This window comes from Maniola jurtina, chromosome 10 (assembly GCF_905333055.1).
Source record: "Maniola jurtina chromosome 10, ilManJurt1.1, whole genome shotgun sequence".
Classification (NCBI taxonomy): domain Eukaryota; kingdom Metazoa; phylum Arthropoda; class Insecta; order Lepidoptera; family Nymphalidae; genus Maniola; species Maniola jurtina.
This window is the reverse complement of record NC_060038.1, coordinates 2,916,924-2,943,797: the sequence shown is the minus strand read 5'-3', so window position 1 is coordinate 2,943,797 and position 26,874 is coordinate 2,916,924. Positions and strand designations below refer to the sequence as shown.

The 26,874-nt window shown below is 35.8% G+C and overlaps 2 protein-coding genes across 5 annotated transcripts in view; one reads left to right on the top strand and one right to left on the bottom strand.

Moving 5' to 3' along the window:
* LOC123869203 (transmembrane protein 135-like) lies at nt 1-10,178 on the bottom strand. Of its 2 annotated transcripts, none has more exons than XM_045912015.1 (9): nt 9,846-10,178; nt 6,933-7,063; nt 6,247-6,373; nt 5,491-5,642; nt 4,762-4,873; nt 2,726-2,878; nt 1,848-1,988; nt 1,325-1,491; nt 1-722 (listed from the first exon to the last, which is right to left on the bottom strand). In XM_045912015.1, exons 1-9 carry the CDS (start codon nt 10,014-10,016, stop codon nt 659-661), a joined length of 1,218 nt encoding a protein of 405 aa, XP_045767971.1. In that variant the 5' UTR covers nt 10,017-10,178; the 3' UTR covers nt 1-658. The 2 variants fall into 2 exon arrangements, with proteins under 2 accessions (XP_045767971.1, XP_045767973.1); XM_045912017.1 differs by lacking the exon at nt 9,846-10,178 and adding an exon at nt 8,194-8,748.
* Nucleotides 10,179-11,950: 1,772 nt separating this feature from the next.
* The window catches only part of LOC123869194 (CCR4-NOT transcription complex subunit 6), a 318,277-nt gene continuing 303,353 nt past the window's right edge, over nt 11,951-26,874 (top strand). For all 3 annotated transcript variants that reach the window (XM_045911999.1, XM_045911998.1, XM_045911997.1), the window contains exons 1-4: nt 11,951-12,072; nt 21,420-21,535; nt 23,385-23,578; nt 26,097-26,272. In XM_045911999.1, coding sequence (XP_045767955.1) covers nt 21,428-21,535; nt 23,385-23,578; nt 26,097-26,272 — 478 coding nt within the window. In that variant the 5' untranslated portion in view covers nt 11,951-12,072; nt 21,420-21,427. The remainder of the gene's footprint in view (nt 12,073-21,419; nt 21,536-23,384; nt 23,579-26,096; nt 26,273-26,874) is intronic.

The window sequence follows — 26,874 nt, the reverse complement described above, 5'->3', positions numbered from 1 at the left end:
ATCTTACCAAATACGTGGGGGCGCATACATTGAGTATAGAACCATTCGCATGTTATTTGTACTGCAAAAACGTACGTTGTTTTAACCTTGTGAACGGTTCTGTATTCTGCGTATGCGCCACTACGTAGTCGGTAAGATTCAACGCTGCAAACAAACATGTGGTGTTAATGCCGTGTGAACGGGGTCTAAGTTGTTGCTAGAAATTCGCGACTTTAGTACGGCCACTCAAGGATGATGTGCTCGATATGCCAACATAATTTATCGCATAGAAAGCAATAGAACTTCCATATTCTCAGAAGAAGAATTGGAAGACGAAAACATTTAAATAGTAAACTACTCGTGTATTACACTAATTAAAAAATAATAATAGAGGGTCTTAATAATATTTAAATGTGCCTAAAATAAATTATTTAATTTGATCAGTCAAACGACCAGCAACAAACACATGCATAAAGTAGTTATTTTTGTAAAATTCTTTTTCTTTAAATCTTTTTAGTTTAAAAAAGGTATATCGAAGGTGGAAACACACCAATGTGAAATAAAACCTGTTAAAATAAGCATGCGTTTTAACTAAAAATCACAGACTGCGCCTAAATCATACACTTACAACAATAATATATTAATGCGTATTTCTTTTGAAAATAATGTCAAAACGAATTTAGGGATGAAAATCTTTATACCTCTGAATTTTCTGTATAAAGGCGTGTTGGATTTCGTCAGCTCTGGAAAAAAAACATAAACGATTCAAGAATAGCAAGTTTTAGTCATGTACAAAATCTGACAGAAACAGTATCGCTTCAACTTTATTTTGACAGCCGAAAGGGACTTGGGATGTAAAAGTTATCTACTTTAATCAGAAAATGTTAAAGTAAGTAATGTAGTTGCCTGACGGCGCGACAAATAATATAATACTCCTAATTGTGATATTAAGGTATTAAGGTATAGGTAAGGATATGATGGTACTGACTCTGAGCGCAACTAAGTTTTAGAGTATGCATCTTTTTCTTACAAATGTAATAAGAAAAGGGCAGACAAACCTAATTTAATTTAGAACTGTCAAACCTCGTGACTAGGTGCCGGTCGTGAGCTTATGTAGAGTGCATCAAGTCTTTTTTCTTTTTAAATAATATGAAAAAGAAAAAGATGCAGATTACTCTAAATTTAGTTGAGAGAAGAAAAACATCAGGATCGACACCAAGCAATGTTAATAAGTCATCTTAGTGACTATCTCTGTTGTGTACGTTTCACGTATATATACCTTCTGACGTCTGTAAACTCATGTTGTAATTATGCATTAAAGCTATAGAAAAAGTATTATCCTTACTTGTTACTAGTGACGGTGTGCATGAGATTGACAATGTATCGCGGGCATACATCCTCGTGCATGACTCGTGCATGGAACAATATGCCTTGGCATATGCAGTACAGGAGTTCCACTAACGGCCAGCTATCGGGTATTGTCCCGTTTTGGTATAGCCACGAGAAAAGGATCTGGAAATAAGTTAAGCGGGTTTTAACATTCATACGTCATTAAGATGAAAGATAGAAAGAAAAATTGGAGACAACTTGCCTCTGATCAAGATTTTTCTTAGTTCACAATAATTAACTTAATATATATACATAATTGGCACATTACATAATTTTAGGCATTATAAAATAAAAATATAATGTTGCCTTGTACAGTCTGTAGTACAGCGACTCCAATAGGTAAACCGCTCAGCTTAAGTAGGTATGTGTGGTGTGTAGTGCACGTATACGTGCATGCATGCGTGCGTGCGTGCGTACGTGAGTGCGTGTGTGTGTGTGTATGTGTGTGTTGAAATCATTTTCAAAATGATGGTTTATACCTGTAATGTGGAAGTGACGGGTGCCAACGCGATGGGCGTTGAAGGCGACGCTCTGAACGCTATGCCGGCGAGGAAGCCCGCGGGCAATGCATATAGTGCACTATCTCTGCCATTCTTACGGCACAGCAGACATACTATTAGCTGAAAAAGAATAGTTTGGTATTTATTTCCCTTTTATACCTTGATTGTACGTTTTTCCTCTTTGATTCTAAATAGGATTATAGACATGGTTGTATAGCTTTAATCTTCTTTAATCCTACAACGTTTGACTTTGTACCTACTTTGTAACAATTAAGGTTAAATGTCACGTTACGTAAATATACTATTCTTCTTAGCTACGTATTTACTTTCATGATTATTGTCTAAGAAACTAGTTTACCGACTGGTTATTGTCAAACAAAATATATGAATGAATATATAAATGAGAAACCCCCGCGGACAAAAATTAAATTGTAAAGAGGAAACAAGCAAATACTGAACAAGGCAGCATAATTATTAATTTTCTACTTTTTTTTACTTTTAAAAAAGCGCTTGTTAGTGTCTGTTTTTATTAAATATATTTTTTGGTGACTACCATTACTTAAAGCCTTTCACTTTCTAAGATAATACCTCTTTCTGCTGCTGAAAATTGTATGAAAATATAAAATGAATTTAGCCTGATAAAACATGAACTCAGTGCAGCGGAGGACTTTAATTTATAATATGTAGTGATATAACTAAACCTCCTCGCAAAACAAGCCTATCTAACCATTGGTGGAAACTGGATAAAAATCTCAGACTACATATTTCTGATATTATGTGTAAATATGAGATTTCTTAAAAAATGTATTAAGTGTGGAAAGGTGTAATTTTGTTAACCAGTAGGTACAAAAACCTACCCTATAAATTCCAATGTAGCCACCGAAGAACAAGCCAAGTTTGAGATGCGACGGCTTCAATGACTTCAGTGCTTTCGTCGGCGTAAGGATCCTCGGTATGATGGTCCGCAGTATAGTCATCAGGCAACCTACGCCGAATAGCTGAGCCGCACCCTGGAAACAAAAGATGTTCTTATAAATAGGTAATTCATCATCATGATCAACCCATTTCCGCCCCACTACTGAGTACGGGTCTCCTCTCAGAATGAGAAGGGTTTAGGCCATAGTCTGCCACGCTGGCCCAAAGCGGATTGGCAGACTTCACACACCTTTGAGAACATGGAGAACTCTCAGGCATGCATGTTTCCTCACGATGTTCTCCTTTACCGTTAAAGCAAGTGATTTTAATTGCTTAACACGCGCATAACTGAAAAGTTAGTGGTGCGTGCCCGGGATCTGATAAGGAGGCGGACGTTCTAACCACTAGGCTATCAAAGCTTAATAGGTAATTATATTTTAAAAAACAATCAACAAATGTTGGAACGATCTGCCTCCGCCATTCCCATAACAAAAATAACTAATTTCAAGTGTTCAAAACCCTAACTAGCTGTGGTTTGTATTGCATCTTTTTCAGCCCGCACATTAAAGCGCATAAACCCGCCATTTTGATTTTTTAAGAATTGTATGTACCCAGTGATATTATTATCAAAATCGGTTGACATAGGAACGAATATATACATATTTTCAAATGAAAAAAATATCAATCAGGGTTAACTCCAGACATGATGCATTGTAAACCGGAGTTGGAAAACATTTTAAATTACTTGATCATCAAGTTCCTTAAAATAAACGGCCTTTGTGTAAAATCTAAATCCTTAGTGAGCCATGGGTACCTACCTATATGGGGTAATGATTAACTACGGAAAATCCACAAAATTACCACTTTAAAATATGCGAATTATCCTTATTGCTAGAGGCATACTCAATATTTTTTTTTCTTATGAACTTAAAAATATATCCTCAACAATAATTAAATAATAATTTGTGACAGAATAATATAATAGTCACACAATCATTAACTAATTAATTATATATTATTATCCTTATTGTAAGTCCCTGTGACTCCTTGTGACGTTTTGTTTGTCCTATTTGCTAATCTTCTACGTATTGAAATATTTTGTTATTGTAACTGAGTTATACATACTTATAGGCAATAGAAATACATACTCTGACAACTCTACCTATTACAGTTCATGAGATACAGACTGCTAACAGACAGATAGCGGGGCTTAGTAATAGTGCCCCATCGGCACCCTTTGGGTACGACCCTAAATATCGAAGCCAAAATATCCTTTCATACCAATTAATATTGTATTATTGTAAAATTATTTATTCATACTAGGCACTTATGGTAACTAGGTCATAATATCTGTCTCAAATCACAATACATATTTTGCAGTTCATCCGTAAAATATATAATATGAGAAAAGTATTCCAACATTATTTGTCATTTCATGTCAAAATTAAAATACATAATATGCACAAAATATTACTTTAGGAACGCATGTTCAAGCATAACATTGATTTTTGGGGTTCTGCGCATCAAAAGGAAAAAAGCATGTCACTTTTTGTCTGTCTGTCTGTCTGTCTGTTGTGTCTGTCAAGAAATTTTACTTCCTGTTGACCTAGAATCATGAAATTTGGCAGGTCTTACTGCAAACCTAAAGGAAAAAATCCGAAAACTGTGAATTTGTAGTTACATCACAAAAAAAAAAAAATGTTCATGAACTATAATTTTAGTATATTCAATTTTCAAAGTAAGATAACTATATCAAGTGGGGGGCCATAATATGACAGGGCTTTACCTATACATTAAACAGATTTTTATTTATTTTTATGCATGAGTTTTTGATTAATGGTGCAAAATGTCGGGAAAAATACCGAGTACGGAAACCTCGGTGCGCGAGTCTGACTCGCATTTGGCCCGTTTTTTTTCTCTTGAGATACGGACTAACAAGAAGTAAAATAGTGGCAGTACAAATAGCCATTCAACTTACCCTAAAAATGTAGTTCATGCAAGGTCCTTTATGAGGGCACGCCGGACTTTTGCCCTCAATACCTTTCACTGGCTCTCCAATTTCTTTCGATACTCTTGGAGGTGTAAAGAACCTAAACATACAATTAAAACATTGGGGAGGAATGTCCACAGAAGTGCAAGCTTAAAGGCCCGAAAGCATTTACGCTGCACTAGGCGACGGTGGCAGAGCCTTACTCTACAAACTCCTTAGAATAAGAACCCAGACCAACTCATATAAACCAAACAGTCGTACCTACTCCTAGCACAAGCCTCACGCTTAGTTGGAGAGGAAAGGGGAATATTAGTCATTTAGCATTGCTAATATTCTTTATAAAAAAATAAAAAATATAAACTATATTTCGCGGGTCGCGCAGCACAGCGTGAGTGTGTTTGGACCTTGAAAATAGCAAAGGTGTTTTTTGGGTTTTTTAAACGAATCATAGTAAGTATCCAAAGTTATAAGTATGTGTAGTAGTAGGTAGTGGTTTGTCCTTCAATCACGCCGCAATGGAGCAACGGATTGGCGTGATTACTTGCATGGATATAGTAGAGGACCTAGACTCTAGAGAATACATTTTTATTCAAACAAACTTTTACAAAATAGTGACATATCTAGGCTACTTTTTATCCCGGAAAATCGAAAGTCTACTACCTAAATCCACGCGCAAGAAGTCGCGTGGATTTAGGTCTAACAATAAAAAACCCTTACCAGAACAAAGGCGTCCGTTGGCTGTTCTCTCTTTCCAATCGCATAAGGTAGAACAGGGCAGAGCTACCGAGCATAAATATAAGAGTTTCGCGACCGATCGACCGCCGCAGCCAACCTTGGTGATCTAATGTCCGTGCCCAGTATTCAAAAACCTGAAATAAGATTGCTCTCTTTATAAAAAAAAATCAAGTGCGAGGCGGACTTACTCACGAAGGGTTCCGTAACCCTTCGTACAAGAAATAACACTTTTTATTAATTTTCATGGCAGCCATATTGAAATAGTTATTATTTGTTGTTTTAGCAGCAATATAAATACACATTCTGTGAAAATTTCAACTCTCTACCTATTATGGTTCACGAGATACAGCCCACTGATAGAAAGATGGACAGACAGACAGATAAGACTGTGAAAAGCAAAACATCATAATGTGTTCATTCCATTTCAGCTCTGAAATATACTTCTTGGACTTCTAGACTGAAATACATATACAAGTGTAAATTAAAAATTTATAACACCCCCGACAAGTGAAGGTTACAGAAACTTGAAAAGAGCTGATAACTTTCAAACAGCTGAACCAATTTTCTTGGATTATAGCTAAGAATACTCTCAATGAAGGCACTTTTCAAACAAAAAAACCTAAATAAAAATCTGTTCATTAGTTTAGGAGCTATGATGCCACAGACAGATACACACGTCAAACTTATAACACCCCTCTTTTTGGGTTGGGGGTTAAAAACTACTGCTTCTATACTCACCAAATTAACGAAAAGGTTGACAACCATAACTCTTCTATAAGGTGGTTCAAAGTAAACGGCAAGCCCGCTGACCGTACAAGGAAGTAGTACTGTTGTGTAATAATTGAATTGACTAAAGAATAGTTTCCTGTAAACAAAACAACAGCTACAGTATGTATACCTAAGATAATAATATTAATCTAGCAATAGTAATAAATGGTATACAGATTTTTCCTAACTCACATCATTATAGTAACACTGATTTGACACAATAGGTAGGTATATCACATTATACTGAGCTATACTATATGTTAAAAAAAAACCTGCCAAGTGTGACTCAGACTCGCGCACTGAGGGTTCCATACTCAGGTATTTTTCCACAATTTTGCATGCTAACTCAAAAACTATTATACATAAAAATAAATAAAAATCTGTTTTAGAATGTACAGGTAAAGCCCTTGCATATGATACCCCACTTGGTATAGTTATCATGAAAAGTAAAAGTATAGTTATCATGGTTAGTTAAAATTGAAACACATTTTAAAGACAGACAGACAACAAAGTGATCCTATAAGGGTTCTGTTTTACCTTTGAGGTACGGAACCATAAAAATATGTTACCGATTTTTAAATCCAGCTTGTCAGTGGTTTCTATGTGCATCAATCATCAAGCACAAGCAAATTAAGAGTTCTATTACAGAAACTTACCTAAATATACAATTTAATGTCACAAAAGAACTTCCAACAGTTAGGCCAAATATACCAGACTTTAAATATAGCTTGAATTGTTCTATCATCTCCTTTTTGCCCAGTTTTTTGCCTCTCATTAGTATTTGTATCTGAAAATAAAACTATATATTAGGGCTTAGGGAACTAGTAAAAAACTTCACATCAGTTAAACACATTTATTAAAATTTCATATATTTGATTCCCTTTACTACTAAATGTTGTAAGTATTTACATAGTATAGTGTTACTTTGTCTTCTTTTTGGAATGTCAAATGTATGATAATTGTACAAGATAAAGTTAAACAGCACTAAAGCCAACTTTTTTTTTAATTTAGAGACTAGTGATGCAGTCTAAGATGGAGCATGCTTGCATAGAAGTTGTGCCTATTCACTCTTGACTAGAAGGTACCCATACCCATATTAAAAGAGGAAGAGAAAACTGATGTTGGAAGGGTGTTCCAAATTGTAGCATTTTCAAGTCACACCAAACTGCACCAGAGATTTAGAAATTATAAAATTCCAAGCCCCCGCCTGGAATCGAACCTGGAACCTCCCACTAATAATACCACAGCTCTTACTACTGTGCCAGGGAGGGCATCAAAATGGTCAAAATTTCTCCCTAGCATTAATTAGTGGAAAATCATACTTATTGTCCTATCATAATCTGCATAGAGATTGCTATGTCTTAATCTACCAAATATAAAAATTATCAATGCTTGATTACTTAAAACTTAAGATTATCACTTTCTGATAGTTGTTTTTTATTATATTTTATACCTACATCCTCACTAATATTATGAAAGTGTGCTCTGTCTGTTACTTTTCACAACCCATCCTTTCAACCGATTTAGACAACATCTGGTACAGGTTAGTTTTTTATCCCAGAAAAATAAAATGTGCCCACAGGATTAAAAAAAAATCTAAATCTACATTTCTCATGAGATCAAGATCAAACCAAATCCATGAAATCTTCATGAGATGAAGATGAGATGGTGAGATGGAATCGAACCCAGGACCTCCTACTAATAAGACCACAGCACTTACCAATGCTCCATGGAGGCAACTGTACCTATTCTACCTGTTCTACTCAATCCTGACATGAGCTTTACTCTTGGAGACCTACTTGTAGCAGTAGTAGTAGACTTATAGGGTGGAGAGTGTAGAAGCAATTCTCCATAAAAATTAAAAAATAAGTAGGTAAGTAGTTAACAAAGTTATAAACAAGTCAAACAATAACTTACAAGATAAACCATTGCATAAAACTGATAACTTCCTTTTATACAACTCATGAGCATAGTACTTGTAGCATCACTACATTTATATGTCCAAGGGTGAATTAAAGTGTGGCATGCACAGGCGCTGCAGGCCTTATCGAACCAGTATTTGCTTGCTTCGACCATCTTAGACGATTTAACCTTTCTGGGAAAACCACTTTCTCAAATACATGGGCGTCCTCGAGGAAAGTACAATGTCCAATCGTATGATATTTTTATCGAACACTAGTTAATCTGTCTTTAGTATTTTGAGTCACTAAATGGCCAATAACAACCGTCGAGCTAGAAAACCAATCGCGAAGTGACGAACGTGATGAAGTCTGAACTCTGGTGTATTGTATGATGATTGCGACTTGTTCACTGATTTGTATACCCGCTTGGGAATATCACAATAAACCACTAACAAGTCTAACTGAATCAGTAGAGGTAAATTCAAGAGATTTCCTCAAGGCTCAAGTACGAATATTTTGTGAAATTAAAAAATAGATACGAAACGAAAGCCATCAACTGTCAAATGTCAATGAATGACATCCGTCAAGTGTCAATGGTCGATAAAATGACAGCTAGGTACTATGACGATCGCATTCATAGAACATATTTGATATTTTGATCGCAATCCCGCCGACACAAGCCGACACCACCGACACCAGAGACGTGCTAGCATGTCTCTGACCGACACTTTCTCGCTACTGCTCACTGCTCGCCACTTGCTTGCATTGTTCAAGCAAAATAATGTATAATTCTGCTAATCACAGCAATTATTGTAGTTAGTAGTGATTGATGCAGCTTTTTCATAATCGACCTGCGTGTCACGTTTCAAGAAATCTATGGGTTGGTTTATTAGAATAGATAAATATTAAAGGTCAGCCTATACTATGGTTGCGTGCGTTCTATGTACCTACGACGAAGTATGAAATCCGAATTTAAAGACTGAAGGTTAGCTACAGCATAGGTTTTTAGAGGTCCATTTGAAAGGAGCTTTATGAAATCTCTAATAGAGCCAAGCCCCTAGCTGAGCTTCAATTTGTTCTGCGTAACATAGCTCATGGCTAGGTAGTTAGTTACTGTCTCAAGAACAAAGTAGGTAGGTATATAGCTATCAAGGTACTATGCTATGTTCTTCACTATACCACATTAATTTATATAATATAATATGTAGTTATAAAAGGAAAAGCTTACTGACTGACTGATCTATCAACGCACAAAATATTATTAGAAATGAGAATATCTATAGAAGAGCGAAAATAACTGACATAGGTAGTGACATTGACGTAGGAAAACTAGAGTAACTGATATAGCTCAACGGGTTGCGAAGCAGAGTAACCAACATAGCTCAACGGCTTGCAAAGTAGAAGTGGCAATGTGTGGCGCACATAGTTCAAAGGGCGGATAGATGGTATGGTCACCAGGTGCTGGAATATCGACCTCACACTGAAAAGCGCAGCGTTGGTATACTCTAGTCTCTACGTGGTTGACAAATGACATCAAACGAGTTGCAGACAGACCAGATAGACCTATGTCCAGCTGTAGACATCTATCGGATGAAACAAACACCAAAACAAAACTTTAGAAACACTTACACAAAATAGTATTCTACGTGTTATAGAAAAAATACTCACACAGCTAAGACAGCACAGTGGAAACCAAAACTTGAAATTTCCTCTCAGGCACGCTTGAATCATCGTTGAAAAAGCTTGTAAACAGCTGTTAGTCCAAGGGTGAATGACTTCTGCGCATCCATGTTGACAAATCCCAGAATTGTGCAATAAAAACTTACTAATTTCAACCATTTTTATATTACCTAAGTAGTTAGGAAACTACGATTAATTAAAAAAGTAGTTATTAAAAATATTATTCTAAAAAAATCACTTTTGATTGTTAAGTGCTTTTAATTTACTAAATAAAACAGGTAAGTTTAAATGGGATGTATTACCTAGGTAACTAGTCCATTTCTGTACAAATTAGAACATTTACTAAAACATTCTTAACAATTTATATATTGAGATAGTATATCAATAGCTATTGTTCCATCGCTGGTTCATGAGGTCAGTCTATGTAAATTTTATAAACTCATACATTTTAATTTAACTGCTTTGTTTATGAAATTAACTACATAATAGTGGACTAAGAACTGGATTCATACAATGCGAGTAAATATTATATCCTTCATAAGACATGTCTTCAATTAAGCTCTCTTTAAAGGCCTATGTCCAGTAGAGGACCCTGGTGGTGATTCTGTACCTACTTATGTACCTAGTTTGAAAATTCAACTACCGAATTCGTTGAACTTCATAATTATTATAATAATAATCGGACGCGACGGGACGCGCGCGACTGTGTCCAGCTCTATTGGGACCGGTCCATCATCACGGACAGGACTATTCTAGCGAATAAGTCTGACATCGTGGTGGTGGATCGGGTACAGTCGAGGGTGTTTTTGGTGGGCAATGGACATCGCCATTTCATATGACGAGAACCTCGTGAGAGGTAAGACGGAGAAAAATTAATGCAAGTATCTTGATCTGGCTCACGAGGTTACCGACATGTGGTATGTGGAGTCCATTGAAACTATCCCGAGCGTCATATCTGCGAACGGGTTGATCCCAGTCAGCCTTGCTCACCACCTGAGGTGGCTCGCGACTTGGGTTCCGTGACAGGTACGGCTATCCTAGCCAAGTCTAGCAAGACTGCTTTTTGCGGTCTTGCTAGACTCGGCTAGGATAGTCCGTCGATTTCTTAACCTTGTGTAAGAGGAAATATCCTAAATAAATGAACTCCTTAATCTAAGGTAATTTGCATTATAGAAAAAATAATAATATCATATTTTTATCATTGACCACAAAAAGTAAATAAATAATATTCGCATATGAAACTTAACTTACTGTAGGTATAACTTTGATAATTTGTAATACTTTTTGAGAAAATCGAATCAAAGTTCTAAAGTGGAAGGCGGGTGGCCCGGTTTATTTGCGGTCCAATGTATATTGTAGAGCTTGTCTATTTTGAAATGACGCGCCCCACTACATAATTTTGTTGACTTTGTGTAAATTGCGGTGGTGGGGTGCGTCATTTCAAAATAGACAAGCTCTACCTAGCTAAAAGATGTCCGCTACCCGTATGTAAAAAGTACTCTGTGTCCGCTACTTTGCGCTACTGCAACCATGTATATTAATTGGGTTTTTATTTAATATTGCGTGGGAGCTCTTCTATTTTCTAGGAAAAAGTGTCTACGTGATAATATACCTAACTAGTTACGCTATCTCTACCAAATTTCACTAAAATTGGTAAGGTAGATAGTTTGTGAAAAGATAACAGAGAGACAGAGAGGCAGACAGACAGACTTTCATTCTATCAACCTAATCTAAAAGGAGATTAAAACACAGTCGTTACTCGTGCGCGGTTTCATATTCTCATTACAATACATAGGTAATATTGTAACATAATATTGATAATTGAAATAATATGCAAGTGCCTTTAAACGCACTATCATCAACATCTAAAGTAGAGTTCATACAATTTGACCGTAATTTTATAATAAGTAAGTTTTAAAAATTACAGTGGTATTAATTGCTATAAGTTTTAATTAACTAACTAGTTAGCCTATTTTCTTTTAAATTCAAATAAAAATTAAAACTGATTTTGTTTTTTGTGTAAAATGAACGCGACTTTTGCACAAGCAATAAAATTAAGTTCTAGAATTCGCCGTCAATGTAGATTGTCGCTGCAGTCGGTAAATGGACGTTTGATGTGGTGTTTGTCAAGATTGTGCTATTGTGTGTTTACAGTGATTTTTATCCCGTTACTATAATCTGGATTGAAGTTAACGCTTTTAAGGAGTAGATGAAGGTGCGTATTGTGTTTTCTATAATATATTTCGCTTTAAACTTAATTAGAATAGTCGATTGTGATTTGGCGCTTGGAGTCCGTCAACTGTGCGTCGACCCATCTCTTTCATGTCAGCTGTATACAGAGATCAGACGCATTTATCTTTTTTTCGGCAATATAATGAATTAAATCCGCAGTTTTTTCGTAAAATAAGCCTCGTATAGTTGTCGGAAGCCTATGATGACGATTAATTCCTTTAAATCTCTAGGTTTACCTCCCGAACGTCGGAGGTTATGGAACGATCCCGTTGTCCATATTTCTCGGTTGAAGATAATCCTATATCAGACAAAGTCTTTTTAACACCCCTAATGAACCTTCGCGGTGGTAAAAAGGTACAAGGCAGTGCATTATACTCTTATATTTATTGTAATAATAACATAGTTACTATCACTGTTTTGGTAGATAAAGTGTAGTTATTATGATTTCAAGATATTCATACATGAAATCGTTTCATAGCAATTAAAATGCGTCAAGTCGTTTGTCGAGTCGTTTAGCGTTGACTGTAGGCATCTAATGTGTTCACATCCCAGCTCAATGTCAGATGTTGTCTTATAGTGACACTGGCCCCAATTTTAACTGTAGTGCCACTAGATTAAACAACAATCTAACGTGTAGTTAATTTGCTGTATCATTTTAGTAAAATTTAATGTGGCAAACATCCAAATAATAAACTTTTTGCTTGGTTAAGGTCTGTTATTATGTACTTTTTTACATTTTTGATAAAAAAATATCTGCCAACATAAATCAAGACAAATTAAATCAATACCTTTAAGTGCATATAAAACAAGTAACCAGACCAATCTGAACACAAGGTGTATAACTGTGAATTGTACAAAATAGATCTCAGGAAAGATTGTGTATTTAATTTTTAGTCTTACAGCCTGTTGTGTGTTCACTGTACCTACTCATTAAGTATTTAAATCAAGTAGTTTCACAATTTGTAAAAAGACCAATTTTACAATCAACTAAATCATTTAATAGTTAAGTTAAAATAGTCAAAATATAGTCAAATAAATAAGTATTATATACTCTTTATTTGTATTTGCCACAACATACAGCGGACAATAGTCATGAATAAAAGTATAAGAAAAAGAAGAGAATACAAAAGGTGGATTTAATGCTTAGTAGCAATTTTTAGAATTATATTTATTCTTAGAAAAGATAGAGATTGATAGTATGAGTAAGCAAGTAATTTACACAAAACAAAACTGCATTACATTTTTGAACATTAATCAAAATTAGACAATGCAATTATGGAACCCTGTTTTGTAACTGCAATTGGTGTAGCAAAAGGTGTTAATAATATTATTATATGAAAATACAATTGATTATAAGTAGCTCACACATAACATAAATTGTGAACGTAATAGGTGTTCACAATTACATTTTACAATACATGACATTTATTAGTGGAATGTGTTTGTAACAAGGCAGAGAGATGAGAGGTATTAGCATGATTTCCCATGCTTCGCCAGATTGGCGGCTGTAAAGGCGCCCTATCCCGACCTCTGTTGGATGAGGCTAGGGCTCTGTTAAGGTTGTACAAGAAGACCTTATGAGTAGGTTATTTAACAAATGTAGATACCTTACAGAGTGACATGTTCTGAAAGGATAAAAGTCCTTAAAATGAAGATTATAAAAAAAAATACATTACAATTTGGGTTCTCACTCTCCATTTTAGATCTATGTATCAACTGTCATGCCAAAAGTATGATTTCAGCCCTTAATTATTTAAAGGTCGACTGTGATTTTGACATGACATTTGACACGTAAAGCTTAAATGACGAGTGAGATCTCTAAATGTACATACTGTATAGTTATGATTTGTATACGTTCCATATCACCATTTCACCCAATTCTCAACAGTTCAAAACAGTTTTTACTGGTGTCCCGACAAAGAACCTCCTCAAATCTTCCTTTTGCTTTTATTAACTTAACCATGGAGAAGTCTCCGACTACAATATCGGACGTCCTTCGTTCAACAATAAAAAATAAATAAAAAAAGACCATAGAGAAGTCTATTACGTATACCAATTGGAACTTAGCCAGCATGGTAGACTATGGCCTAAACCAGGAGAGTTTTCCCATTCTTAAGGGAACACCAATGCTCAGTAGTAGTCCTGGTGATGGGTTAAGATGATGATTAGGTCCATTGACTTACGAACTTTTTTCTTCAACTTTGACAGTGTAAGTGGTTTTAATTTTTTTTAAAGATCTCACTGGAATTTCTTAAAATCCTTTATCAGTGCATGTCTGCATTATAGAGACAATCTATGTGCAAAATCCCAAATTAGACTCAGCAGCTTGAGGTATACATAGATTGTCATGTCACAGTCAGCTTCTTCTTTTAATATAAGTAAATTTATGAATAAAAAAGTCTGGTATTTTGTACAATGTTTAGGTTCTTGATAGACACGACGGACTGACGGAAGTACGGACAGACAGACAGACTACAATGTGATCCTATAAGGGTTCTGTTTTTCCTTTTGAGGTAGGGAACCTTAAAAATAATAAGCATCACTCCAAATTGCAATAAGTAGCCACTCAATGCACAAAATAGTCTTTGTAAATGAGATACATTAAACGTCAATACGAAAAATTGGTTTATTTTAAACATGTATTGAATTATATATGAAAGTTTTTCCTATAATGGTAAAGGCACTTGAAATCTTACATTTTTTGGTTTTAGTCTAAGCTGGCCCTTAAACTGGTCCTTAAACTGAGTGGCTACACTTGAACGGTTAACATCTAATGCCAATTGAATTGGGGTTAAAATCATCTAACGCCAAACGGCATTGTGAATGCCGTTGTATGTTGATCGTGGCTACATCTACGCTTAACGGGAAACGCCGTTGAACATCGCGTTGTTGGCCGTAAATGTGGCCGGGACATTAGGATAAACGCTGGTAAAGCATAGACCGCACAGACTACGGAAGAGAGAATGCGTGTTTGACCATTTCACGCGCGAGTGAAAACTGTGGGCAAATACCATTACAATTACAGATTAAGATGGTTGTATCTATTTAAATAAATATTTGCATTCGTATAATATCTAAACTGCGTAGGTACGTATTTATCGTTTAAGATAGGTATTCGCAGTTGTAAAAGGTTATTTACGTAGTAAGCAGTCTGTATTTAGGTAGGCACAATGTTTTTGATCGTTAATAAAATCATTGCCACAAGAATATGGTTTATTTGGCAAATCGGCAGCCTTAGGTCAGAAATTTGCAAAGCACAGTTCAAAAACTTATTTCATGGAGGACAACAGCTCATATTATGCTATGTTTGGGACTCTACCACCCTCTGGTTCGAAAAGCTGACTCCGGATCGAAAAGAGCTGGCAAGAAACTCAGCCATTATTCTTTTCAAATCATAAAAACCGGCCAAGTGCGAGTCGGACATGCGCACTGAGGGTTCCGTACTCGGGTATTTTTTCCAACATTTTGCGCAATAAATCAAAAACTGTTATACATAAAAATAAATAAAAATCTGTTTTAGGATGTACAAGCAAAGCCCTTTCATATGATACCCCACTTGATATAGTTATCTTATTTTGAAAATTGAAACACATTTTAATTTTTTTAATGATGTAACCACAAATTCGCGGTTTTCAGATTTATTCCTGTACTTGTGCTATAAGGCCTACCTACCTACCTTTCACGATTCTAGGTCAACGGGAAGTACCCTATAGGTTTCTTGACAGACACAACGGACAGACAGACAGACAGACAGACAGACAGACAACAAAGTGATCCTATAAGGGTTCCGTTTTTCCTTTTGAGGTACGGAACCCTATAAACCACGTTAATCTATTGCTTCGTTGTGGCGTGATTGAAGGACAAACAAACACACTTTCGCCTTTGTAATATTAGTAGTGGTTATTATTAATTATTTATTATTCACGAGCTTTAAGTATGTTACAAATAGTATTATAATTACTTTAGTAACTCAATGATTCTTGAAACATACCAGAATAATAACTTGCTCAATTTTAAAATTAATGTTCACGATGATAAAGTTATAACTTAGGTAACTACTAAACAAAATTATTAAAGAAATACTTCGATTATTTACTTGACTTAATGGAACAAGATAGTAATTGTAAGTACTAGTAAGTAGTCAATTGATAGGTAGGTACCTACCTATTCTTTTTTAACCCCCGACCCAAAAAGAGGGGTGTTATAAGTTTGACGTGTGTATCTGTGTATCTGTGTATCTGTCTGTGGCATCGTAGCGCCTAAACGAATGAACCGATTTTAATTTAGTTTTTTTTGTTTGAAAGGTGGCTTGATCGAGAGTGTTCTTAGCTATAATCTAAAAAAATTGGTTCAGCCGTTTAAGAGTTATCAGCTCTTTTCTAGTTTTCTTGTAGAAAAGAAGGTTAGATAACCGTTAGGTTCATAATATTATGTCAATAGACAAATGTCAAGCTGTCAAGATGGACGTTGCCTAAATACATAATTATTTATTTGAAAATGATGTTTTGGAAAACTCAGATACTTTGGATCGTCGGGGGTGTTATAAATTTTAATTTACACTTGTTTATATATCAAAGAACTAGCTGTGCCCGCGACTTCGTTCGCGTGGAATAGTGACTTTTCGGGCAGCATATACTCTATACGTTAAAAATGTTCGCCGTGATTCTTTAAATTGACATAACTTTTTTATTTATGAACCGATTGACATAAAATAAACACTAAATGTTAAGTGAAGCTTACTACAACATATTAGTGAAAACCGTATCTAAATCGAATAAGCCGTTTCTAATATTAGCGTGCACAAACACACAGACAAACAGACAAAAAAAAAATTAATTACAATTTCGGGTTCGGCATCGATATAATAACAACCCCTGCTACTTTTTTTTTATATATTTCCATTGTACAGACACCACTTTTCTACAATTTTATTATATGTATAGATAATGTGAATAGTCCTCTAATAAATTATAGCCGAGGACAGTGTAAAAGGAAAACAAAGGCGAGTGATATGACGGCGAATCGAGTGCATTTAGTATCGCGGATTTTAATCAGACTCACTTTAATTAACTATGTAAATAGTTACAATACAACATACATTTTATTCATATAAATAACTATTAATTTACATTAAAATCTAGGCCACGACTTTATTTCTGAAATGTGTTCAGTATACGTGACACTTAGTAAGTATTAACAGATACTTAATCGCTAGTGACCTTAAAAACTTTTATTTAAGTACCTAAGTATCTACTTAACTTTAACATTATGTTCAATTTTGACGACCTATAGCGTCTTGGTGTATAAGGTGGGAGGACCCCGGTTTTGAGTCGTTGTGGGAAAAATATTTTGTAAATAAAGTGGTCAGTGGTAAAGATGGTCAGTTTTGTGGCTTAGTTATTTACCTTGAGGGACGTAGTTAGGCTTGCGACAACAGCCTTCGATAACAGTCAAATGCGCTCAGTAAGCATCAATGTCTGTGTATTTATCGGCATTAGTGAGACATGATGGGTGGCTGATTTTGGGGGGTCCGGATATTTGCCATTTGGTCTTTTCGAAGTACGAAAGAAACTCTAACCTGGAAAATCACGCTTAGCCTTGCCCGCGTTATTATCACTAATATTTGATCGTTAAAGCTAGTTGACAAGCTGTATTCTGTATAGTCGAGTCTAGTCGCATGCGGGAACATCTGAGAACCCACCGCATAATAATTCGAAAAACCCTACCATCAATGTGTAATGGAAAGTTACGACCCTCAGTATTGCTAGATCGACGACGACGCGTAAACATAGCAAGATTAAAACAATGTGCAGAGCAACAAGTTCGATTACAACTTTTAACATCTGAAAAGCAATCAAAACATCAATTGCCATTGTTAAAACTATCGTGTGTAGTTTGGACCTAAGGCTCATAGAAAACGATGGTTCGTTTCGAATCAATGTGTTAAAGCACGTCAACACTCACAGCTATCTCAGCTTCTAGTTTCCGAAAAGCACCAACTATCGTGTCTGTTTTGGACCTTACAATCATAGAAAAAGATGGCTCGTTTCGAATCAATATTATCTTCTGTAAAGCAATCAGATCTCCAATTACCAATGTTAAAGTATCGTGCTTGGTTTGGATCCTAGAGTTACAGAAAACTTTGGGCTCGTTTAGAATCAATTTTATTTTCCGGAAAGCAATCAATGCCAATTTAATGTTGGCAAATGTTGAAGTATCGTGTCTGGTTTGGACCTTAGAGTCATAGAATACGATGGTTCGTTTCGAATCAATATGTCAAGGCCTGTCACAACGTTTGAAGCCTACGGCAGCAACAAGCGAGGCAGCGATACAAAGGAGTGAAGCAACACTGCTGATTTTGGGCCTCGAACATGAATGGATTAGAAATTGGCCTACTTACGTACCTAACTAACTACGGACAATAAGAAGCGTTGGTGATTTTCGTGTTTGCGAAACCGTTTACGCTGTGGTTTGCAATTTTCATTTTGATGACCCCTCTGGCGTAATGATGAGCGCTGTGGTCATTATTAGCCGAAGGTTCCGGGTTCGATTTCCAGCAGTAAAACAGTCTAAAACTGTACTGAATTCAGTCCGAAGTTCATGATTTCGAGCACTGAATACAAACTTGAACTCATTTCCAAGCGGCAAGCAAAACGGCCTAAAACCCGTGCTAAAATTGAGTCCAAAGTTCATGACTTTAAACGGTACAATACAGTAAACTTTCGTTCAGTTTTTTGCTCCTCCTGTAAAACATTTCGTGCAATTACCCAGCTTCAAATAGCCTTCCTATTCGGGAGGTCGGAGACACGCACCACTACCTTTTCGCTTTTATGTGCGTTTTTAAGGTGGTTTTAAGTAATTAAGTTCATATCACTTGCCTTGTGAAGGAAAACACTGAGGAAATCTGCATGTTACTAAAATATACGTACTCTCTTAACTATTACAATTTAGAATACGCTGAATAAGTAGGTAATCCGAGTAGGTAAAATATTCAACTTTTGAGGCCTACCTATGATATTCGCGCGGACAAATTTTTTCAAAATCCCGTGGGAACTCTTTTTTTTTTTTTTGATAAAAAATAAACTAAGTAGATCACTAACGCTAAGCTAGATTCGCTAATTCGATGAGTCACGGAATGATACCAAGCTCATTTTACATTTATTTTTAGTCCATTGATGGTTTCCTACGAATTTTTTTTTTAATATCACTCAGTGAAGCAGCACTGTAGAATCAACGAGTGTCTCAAAATGAACTTGATGGCTATCATTTAGTGTTGATTACTAAATGATAGCGAATTACGCCGCAGGTCTTTTAACTATATCAATGCAAAAAAAAAATTGGCGATCCGTTGCTCTGTTGCTACGTGATTGTAGGACAAACCAACAAACAAACACACGTTCGCATAATTATTATATGGGCATTGAGGTAGTGATTGCGAAGTTAGGGGATCATGTGAAAGTGCGACCGCATCAAGTTTGTACTTTGTAATTTGTATGTGTTGGTTTGCATATTACAAGTATAATTTTGGCATAATACTCGGTATTGTAAACTGAGAGTGGGTCATATACATAGTTGCGGAGACAGCGGCAGGTTTAACCGACGCTTTGCGTTTTGGAAATATACCTATTCCTATTTAGCATGAGAAAAATATATTTCGTAAAAAACTTTTTTCAATGTAATTGCTATGAAAACTCTTAGAAAAAACAAAATATTGTTACCTATTAATTTCGGTCGTAAAAGTACCTGCTACATACTTTGAGTTGAACTAGCCAAATACGATAACTTTCTAACTAAAGCTTAAAGCTGGGAAACTCATTCATCTAATAACTGCTATTGTATGCAATCCTAAGTAAATGTCTCGCCTATCTCTTGTTCTGCAAAGCAATTATTGGGCCATCGAATGCCCACGGCTTGGTGGGTGAGTACGACTCGACGCATTATTGTGTAATTCGGTACGAAATGAGTATTTAGTAAAATCATTATTTTAAATCAAATGTAAGTAAATACTTAGTATCCTTAGAAATACATTTCATAGAAATTTTATTACTTAAATAGATTATTCGAAAATACAATAGGTAGGTACCTACTTGTTCAGAATTTATTTACTAATTCTATAACAAGAGCAGTAAGGTTATTACTACATATTATTATACTCGCAATTTACATATCAAAGTGGCGTGAAAATTGAATCGAGGTGCAGCGTCTTTCTTGATAACTACTTAAAGTCAGAACAAGGAGGAGATTTAAAAATTACGTGCAACGCCACTTTGAGTCCCCGCTATACCGAAATAGGTACATGAAGCTGTTTTTAACCGACTTCAAAAAAAGGACGAGGTTCTCAATTCGTCGGAATCTTTTTTGGCTATCTTTAGAGCGTGTTTTGTCTTTACTCACATATTACCCCCGACCCAAAAAGAGGGGTGTTATAAGTTTGACATGTGTATCTGTGTATCTGTCTGTGGCATCGTAGCTCCTAAACTAATGAACCTATTTTAATTTAGTTTTTTTTGTTTGAAAGGTGGCTTGATCGAGAGTGTTCTTAGCTATAATCCAAGAAAATCGGTTCAGCCGTTTGAAAGTTATCAGCTCTTTTCTAGTTACTGTAACTTTCACTTGTCGGGGGTGTTATAAATTTTTAATTTACACTTGTTTTTATAACTCTATCTAAAGTCAGCAAAGTCAAAGTACGCTCTATAGATTGTTATCTCTACTCTCTGGGTGTGCGCATTAGTTATTTATATGTCGACGACTATATTATGGTTTGTTATTGGGTATGCTGAAACCCATTACAGTCCCGTTACACGCCCCGAATACAATCTCTAGGTATAGGTAGATAAATAAACTGACTGACTGACTAACATATCAAACGTTCAGCTCAAACCGATGGGTCTTGTTAGATTTCGTTTGTAAAGGATATCAATAAGAAAGGATTTTCAGAAATTCTAGCCAAGCGAAGCCGGGGCGGACCAGCGAGTATTTACTAAAAGATGTGCCATTCGAGTCTTGACATGATATACGGTTCTATTCACACTGACTCTGAACCGAAACTAAATTCTCTCGGTATCGAAACTAAATTCTAATCCATTTCCTCGGTAAATACTTTACGACATGGAGATAGAGATCAACATGCTGTGTAAAATTTAAGAATTTAGCTTTGATTCTTAGGGCGCCTTCAAAGCCGCAAAATGGCAGCAAATCCTTATACATTTGCGGCAAATCTCGTCCATGGAGATGGCGCCTTAGAATCCGAAGAGTTCATAGTTTTCATAATAAAATGAATCAGATGAAGGCACAAAAATGCTAATAAATTCTGCCCCGTTCGTATTCCAGGTGACAGAATGTCTCGCAACAAAGACAAGCACGAGGGCGCAAGCGGGCGCACATATCACATTATGTCGGACGCGGAGCGGGCATCTGGCAGGCGAGGAGGCTGGACAACGCTGGAGGTACTGAGCGATATATTACACGTCGAAATTCCTTGAATTTTGATGCCATATCCTTACTAATCGCACCGTCACACTAATATTATAAAGGCGAAAGTTTATGTGTGTGTACTGGACGTATTTGGCTGAAAATGGAGATAGATTATACCCTGGATTAACATGTAGGCTACTTTTCCAGAAAATTAAAGAGTATCTACGGGATTTCTAAGTATCCACGCGAACCAAGTCGCGGGCATCAGGTAGTATTATATATTTACTAGGGGATGCCCGCGGCTTCGCCCGCGTGGATTTCGTTTTTTTTTTAAATCCCGTAGGAACTCTTTAATTTTCCGGGATAAAAAGTAGCCTATGTCCTTCCCCGGGATGTATCCCAAGTCTGTACCAAATTTCATTGAAATCGGTTCAGTGGTTAGGCCGTGAAAACGTAGCAGACAGACAGACAGACAGACAGACAGACAGACAGACAGACACACTTTCGCATTTATAATATTAAGTATGGATGTATTAATATTATAAATGTGAAAGTGTGTCTGTCTGCTAGCTTTTCGCGGCGCTTCCGTTTAACCGATTTTGACGGGTGTAGAGGTAGCTTGCATCCCTTTGGACGACCATAGGTTAATTTTTATCCCAAAAAATCAAAGAAAGAATCAATGGGAGAGAAGACAGAATTTTATTAATATTATAAGTAGGTAGCGCTTATATCTTTTAATTTTACGTGCATTTTAAACGAAGATACTTTATTTAAAGTGAATCTGAATCTGAAATAAGTACCTCTAAAATGATTAAGCTTTTGATAACATATTTGGTGGCGAGGTTTTCGTGAGATTTGCATAACTTTTGAACACGCGTTGTTTGGAAAACAAAAGAAGCAGAACAATACATTAAAAAGGAAAAAAAGAATCATTTAGATTTGCTTCAAGAAATGCTATTAGCATGTTGTAGAGTTTATGGCAAAAACTTTCTAAGGTCCAGTTGGTTTAAATTAGGTGGTCAAAATTAGGTTACGGATAGTAGGGATACCTCTAAACTTTGACCATCAAAAGAAAGAAGAGTGAGTTGGACAAGTATTCATACTTCCATGATTAAAGTTAAACTTAAAATTTATGGTCTAAAGTTATCAAACCCTGACTTGTGTAACCCATTTTCCTTTTATTGGCATTCAAAGTTTATCAGTTTAAAATATAGGATATTATAAATGCAGCAGTCAATAGGGCTAAATCTTTCTATTAGGGCTATGGTTTAGGAATCCATTTCGTAGATTTTAGAGAAAAGAGAAAAATCAGTATAAATAAATAAATTGATTCCTCAATTTCTTGAAAAACATGATAAATGGAATGAGTAACAAAACATTATTTAACAAAATAAAATGCATAAACTTTGTCGAATATCATTATTCAGGCCTTAGTGTTTATACAATAGTCTAGAGTCTAGACGATTTAAACACTGACTTAATATAAAGAACAAAAGGCTTACTGTTAACATTGCGTTTATTTATTTACGCATTTAAATACAAATAATGGTACTGATTCTGTTGACAACTTTGTAGAGTATTTGCATCTTTTTCTTACTTATGTACTAAGAAAAGGACAGAATAACTTAATTTAAAACTATCAAAACCCATGATTTTAGATGCCAGTCTTGAGCATAATATTGTTTTTTGTAGATTAGCACTAAAATTTGCCATAAGCCTTTACTTTAAAACAAATTTTCCGACCTTTTTGTAGCAATAATAAGAAGAAAAAGATGCAGATACTCTAAATTTTGTTAAGAGAAAGACATCAGATCCAGAATCGAGTTAATATTTTGTTATTGTTATCGGATAGGTATGCAGTTTTGCTTATTCGTATTTCAGATAACAGGAGGTGTGCGCGCGCTCGCGCCTCCACTGTTTCAACTGACGCATCTGACAGCGTTGTACCTGAACGACAACTCGCTGCAGAGGATCCCGCCCGACATCAACCAGTTGGTCAACTTACACACGCTCGATATGTCCAACAATAAGCTGCGCACACTGCCCTCCGAGCTGGGAGATCTGATACAACTTAGGTAACTCGATTATTACATTAACTTGGGCATGAGCCAGTTGGTCAACTTGTACTTGCTAGATACATTAACGCATACTACCTGTTGAGATGGGAGACCTGAACGACTTATGTAAAAAACTTGCAATTTATCTTATGCGTCAACCATTCATACAACCCGCTGATCAACTTGGAAATGTCATATGAAAAGAGAAGCTCAGCACATTGCATCCTTAATTAAGAAACTGTACTCAGTAGTGGGGTGGCAATAGGTTGATGACAATGCATGTTTGCTTAATCAAGTCCGTCGCCTAGTTAGCTAACTCTTGAGAACCAATTGACAATAGCTATCTGAGCTTAGATTTAGATTTGTTTTTGCAGTTTTTTTAAAGTATATTTATGAGCCATGTTAGACATGACTAAAATTCCTCTTCCCCAAACTATAGTGAAATTTGAAATGTCAACTTATTGGATTTTGATTCTACTCCTTAACCATCAATTTGTGACTAATTCCACAATCTCTAAACTTAATTGACAGATCTATGTCTATTGCTATCCTTTTCCGTATGGAGCATTATGAAGAGATAGAAATACATTAAGGTTTTAGACTGTACAACAGAATTAATGTCTCAACGGTTAAGGAGTGGACTGAAATCTGAAAGGTCACTGGTTCAAACTCTACCCGTTACACTATTGTCGTACCCACTTCTAGCACAAGCTGTGCGCTTAGTTGGAGGGGAAAGGGGAGTATTAAGCATGATTGACATGGCTAATATTCTTTAAAAAAAAAAAATTGTTACTATGTATGCTCTAGCTCGTTTAAGTCAGACAAAAATTGATTTAAAGGCCATGAACCGAAAGAAGATAGCATGATTTTTTACAATAATATTGTTATGTTGTTTGTACCAAAATAAGAAGATAAAGAAATTGGACAAAACATTAACACTGGGAGAATTCATAGTCAAGATAGGAGAGCGGCGATTGGTTGATCACGATGATGATGCTGTGATGAGTACATGACTCAATGACAGCATTATCATGACACATGTTGGCATAAACGAAATAAGCATTTTTAGATTTTTTAGGGTTCCGTACCTCAAAGAGAAAAACGGAACCGTTATAGGATCACTTTGTTGCCTGTCTGTATGTCTGTCTATCTGTCTGTCTATCTGTCTATCTGTCTGTCTAACTGTCTGTTTGTCTGTCTGTCTGTCTGTCTGTCTGTCTGTCTGTCTGTCTGTCCGTTGTGTATGTCAAGAAGACCCGTTGACCAAATAATTGGTATTTCAATTTTTAAAAGTAAGATGTGGTATTATATGAAAGGGCTTTACCTGTACGTTCTAAAACAGATTTTGTTTATTTTTATGCAATAGTATTTGATTTATCGTGCAAAATGTCGGAAAGTACGGAATCCTCGGTGCGCGAGTCTGACTCGCACTTGGCCGGTTTTTTTTCATATATATAAATGTCTTGAAAGTTGAAAAAAAGGTACCTACAAAAATATTATCATTTAATCTTTTGATTATATTTCTGGGGTCATTATTCTTTGCATTATCAACATAATGATCTTTATGATAATATGTATAAATAGATTAACCACCTTGAGCAAGTTGAAAATGTATGATATTCACTCTCAAAACAAACGAGTAGGTATCTGTTATTCGCAAGGTTATTGAACCGTGGCTTGCCATGATAACGTCTTATGACGTTTTTGGTAAACAGTTGGCGAATCCAAAACAGATCCGTTTAATATTAATAGTGAATACCTAAATCGAGGAAATCTATTGCTCAGCGAACCAGTTTATGATAAATGGTTTTCGATAGAATTTGAGATGAGAATTCAGTGATTAATATCACACTTCACACTAATATTATAAAGGCGAAAGTTTGTGTGTATATATATGTTTGTATTTGTGTATGTTTGTTACTCTTTCACACAAAAACTACTGAACAGATTTGGCTGAAATTCGAAAAGGAGATAGATTATATCCTGGATTAACACATGGGCTACTTTTTATTCCGGGCAAAGAAAGAGTTTGTACGGATTTTGGAAAACCTAAATCCACGCGGACCAAGTCGCAGGCGTCAGCTAGTAAATTATAATAAATATCCGTTGATATTGTAGGCCTCCATTTAGACTGAGCCGATGATAGCCTATACTGTATCCGCGGAAAAAAGTTTCTATAGCACTCTCTCTGTTACGTTATCACATACAAATTATAGAGACAAAAATCTCAGTGGGTTTTAACCATTTTGAGTTACCAACCAATCACAAACGAAACTATGTGTTCTAATTGAATTTCTTATGTTTTTGAAAACATCTTCGAATTGAATTTCGAATCTATTTTGAAAATATTTTTGGAATTGAGTTTCGAATTTTGTTTGAAAACATTTTTGTGATTGGTTGGTGCCTCAAAGTGGTTAACGCTCACTGAGATTTTTGGCTCTATTTTTTTAAATTACGTGAAAGCTTTGCCCACTTACTTTTAATACTGGAATCCAGAAAAAAAACCCGCAATTAAAAGTACCCTTTTCTGTTACAGAGAATTACACCTACACAACAATTACCTGAGGGTACTACCCTACGACCTCGGCAAACTGTTTCACCTGCAACTCCTCGGCCTACAGGGCAACCCGCTCAGCAAAGAAATGCTCTCCATATACAACGACAACAATGGCACATCTAAGCTGCTGACGTATCTCCTCGACAATATGCAAGGTTAGTGGCGTTATGGCATGCTAAGGCCTTGGATCTCAAAGCGAATGTCTTGTACCATGTACTAGCTAACGGTAGAAAAAAATCTCACGTCGATGTCATGGATTAACATTGCAGCAGTAGGCTGTCGAGTTTCTTTTAAACAGCTAACGCCATCTATGTGGCGGTTAGAACATTAACATAAATGGTACCCTGCAAACCGCTCAGCAAAGAGATGCTCTCCATATTATATACGACGCCCACAATGGCACGTTTCAGCTGCTGAGGTATCTCTTCAACAAAATCCAAGGTGAATGGTGTTCCAGCTTGCTAAGACCTTGGATTTGAAGCCAATGTTTTTGTACCATATACTATCTAACGGAAGCCTTTGAAACTTAAAAAAAATCTTACGTCAATGTCATAGATTAACAGAAGGCACATAAAAAAGCGTTGACGTGTGAAGATATACTTGGGAATACATTTGTTTTATTTGGACACTTTTTTAACAGACACTTTTTTAAAAAAGCTCCCCTGTAAACGAGGCCTAAACATTTGATACCACAAGCTCAATAACCTTCAGAGGAAAATATTATTAAAATTGAAAATAAAATTAAATCTCACGTCTA

What these genes read in the sequence shown, in the direction of transcription:
- LOC123869203 (XM_045912015.1), bottom strand. Translation starts at nt 10,016, where the DNA reads ATGGTTGAAATTAGTAAGTTTTTATTGCACAATTCTGGGATTTGTCAA. An exon ending in TCAACCTTTTCGTTAATTTG is followed by an intron (nt 5,643 to 6,246) that starts GTGAGTATAGAA and finishes ATCTTATTTCAG; the next exon opens with GTTTTTGAATACTGGGCACG. An exon ending in CAACGGACGCCTTTGTTCTG is followed by an intron (nt 4,874 to 5,490) that starts GTAAGGGTTTTT and finishes TTGTATGTTTAG; the next exon opens with GTTCTTTACACCTCCAAGAG.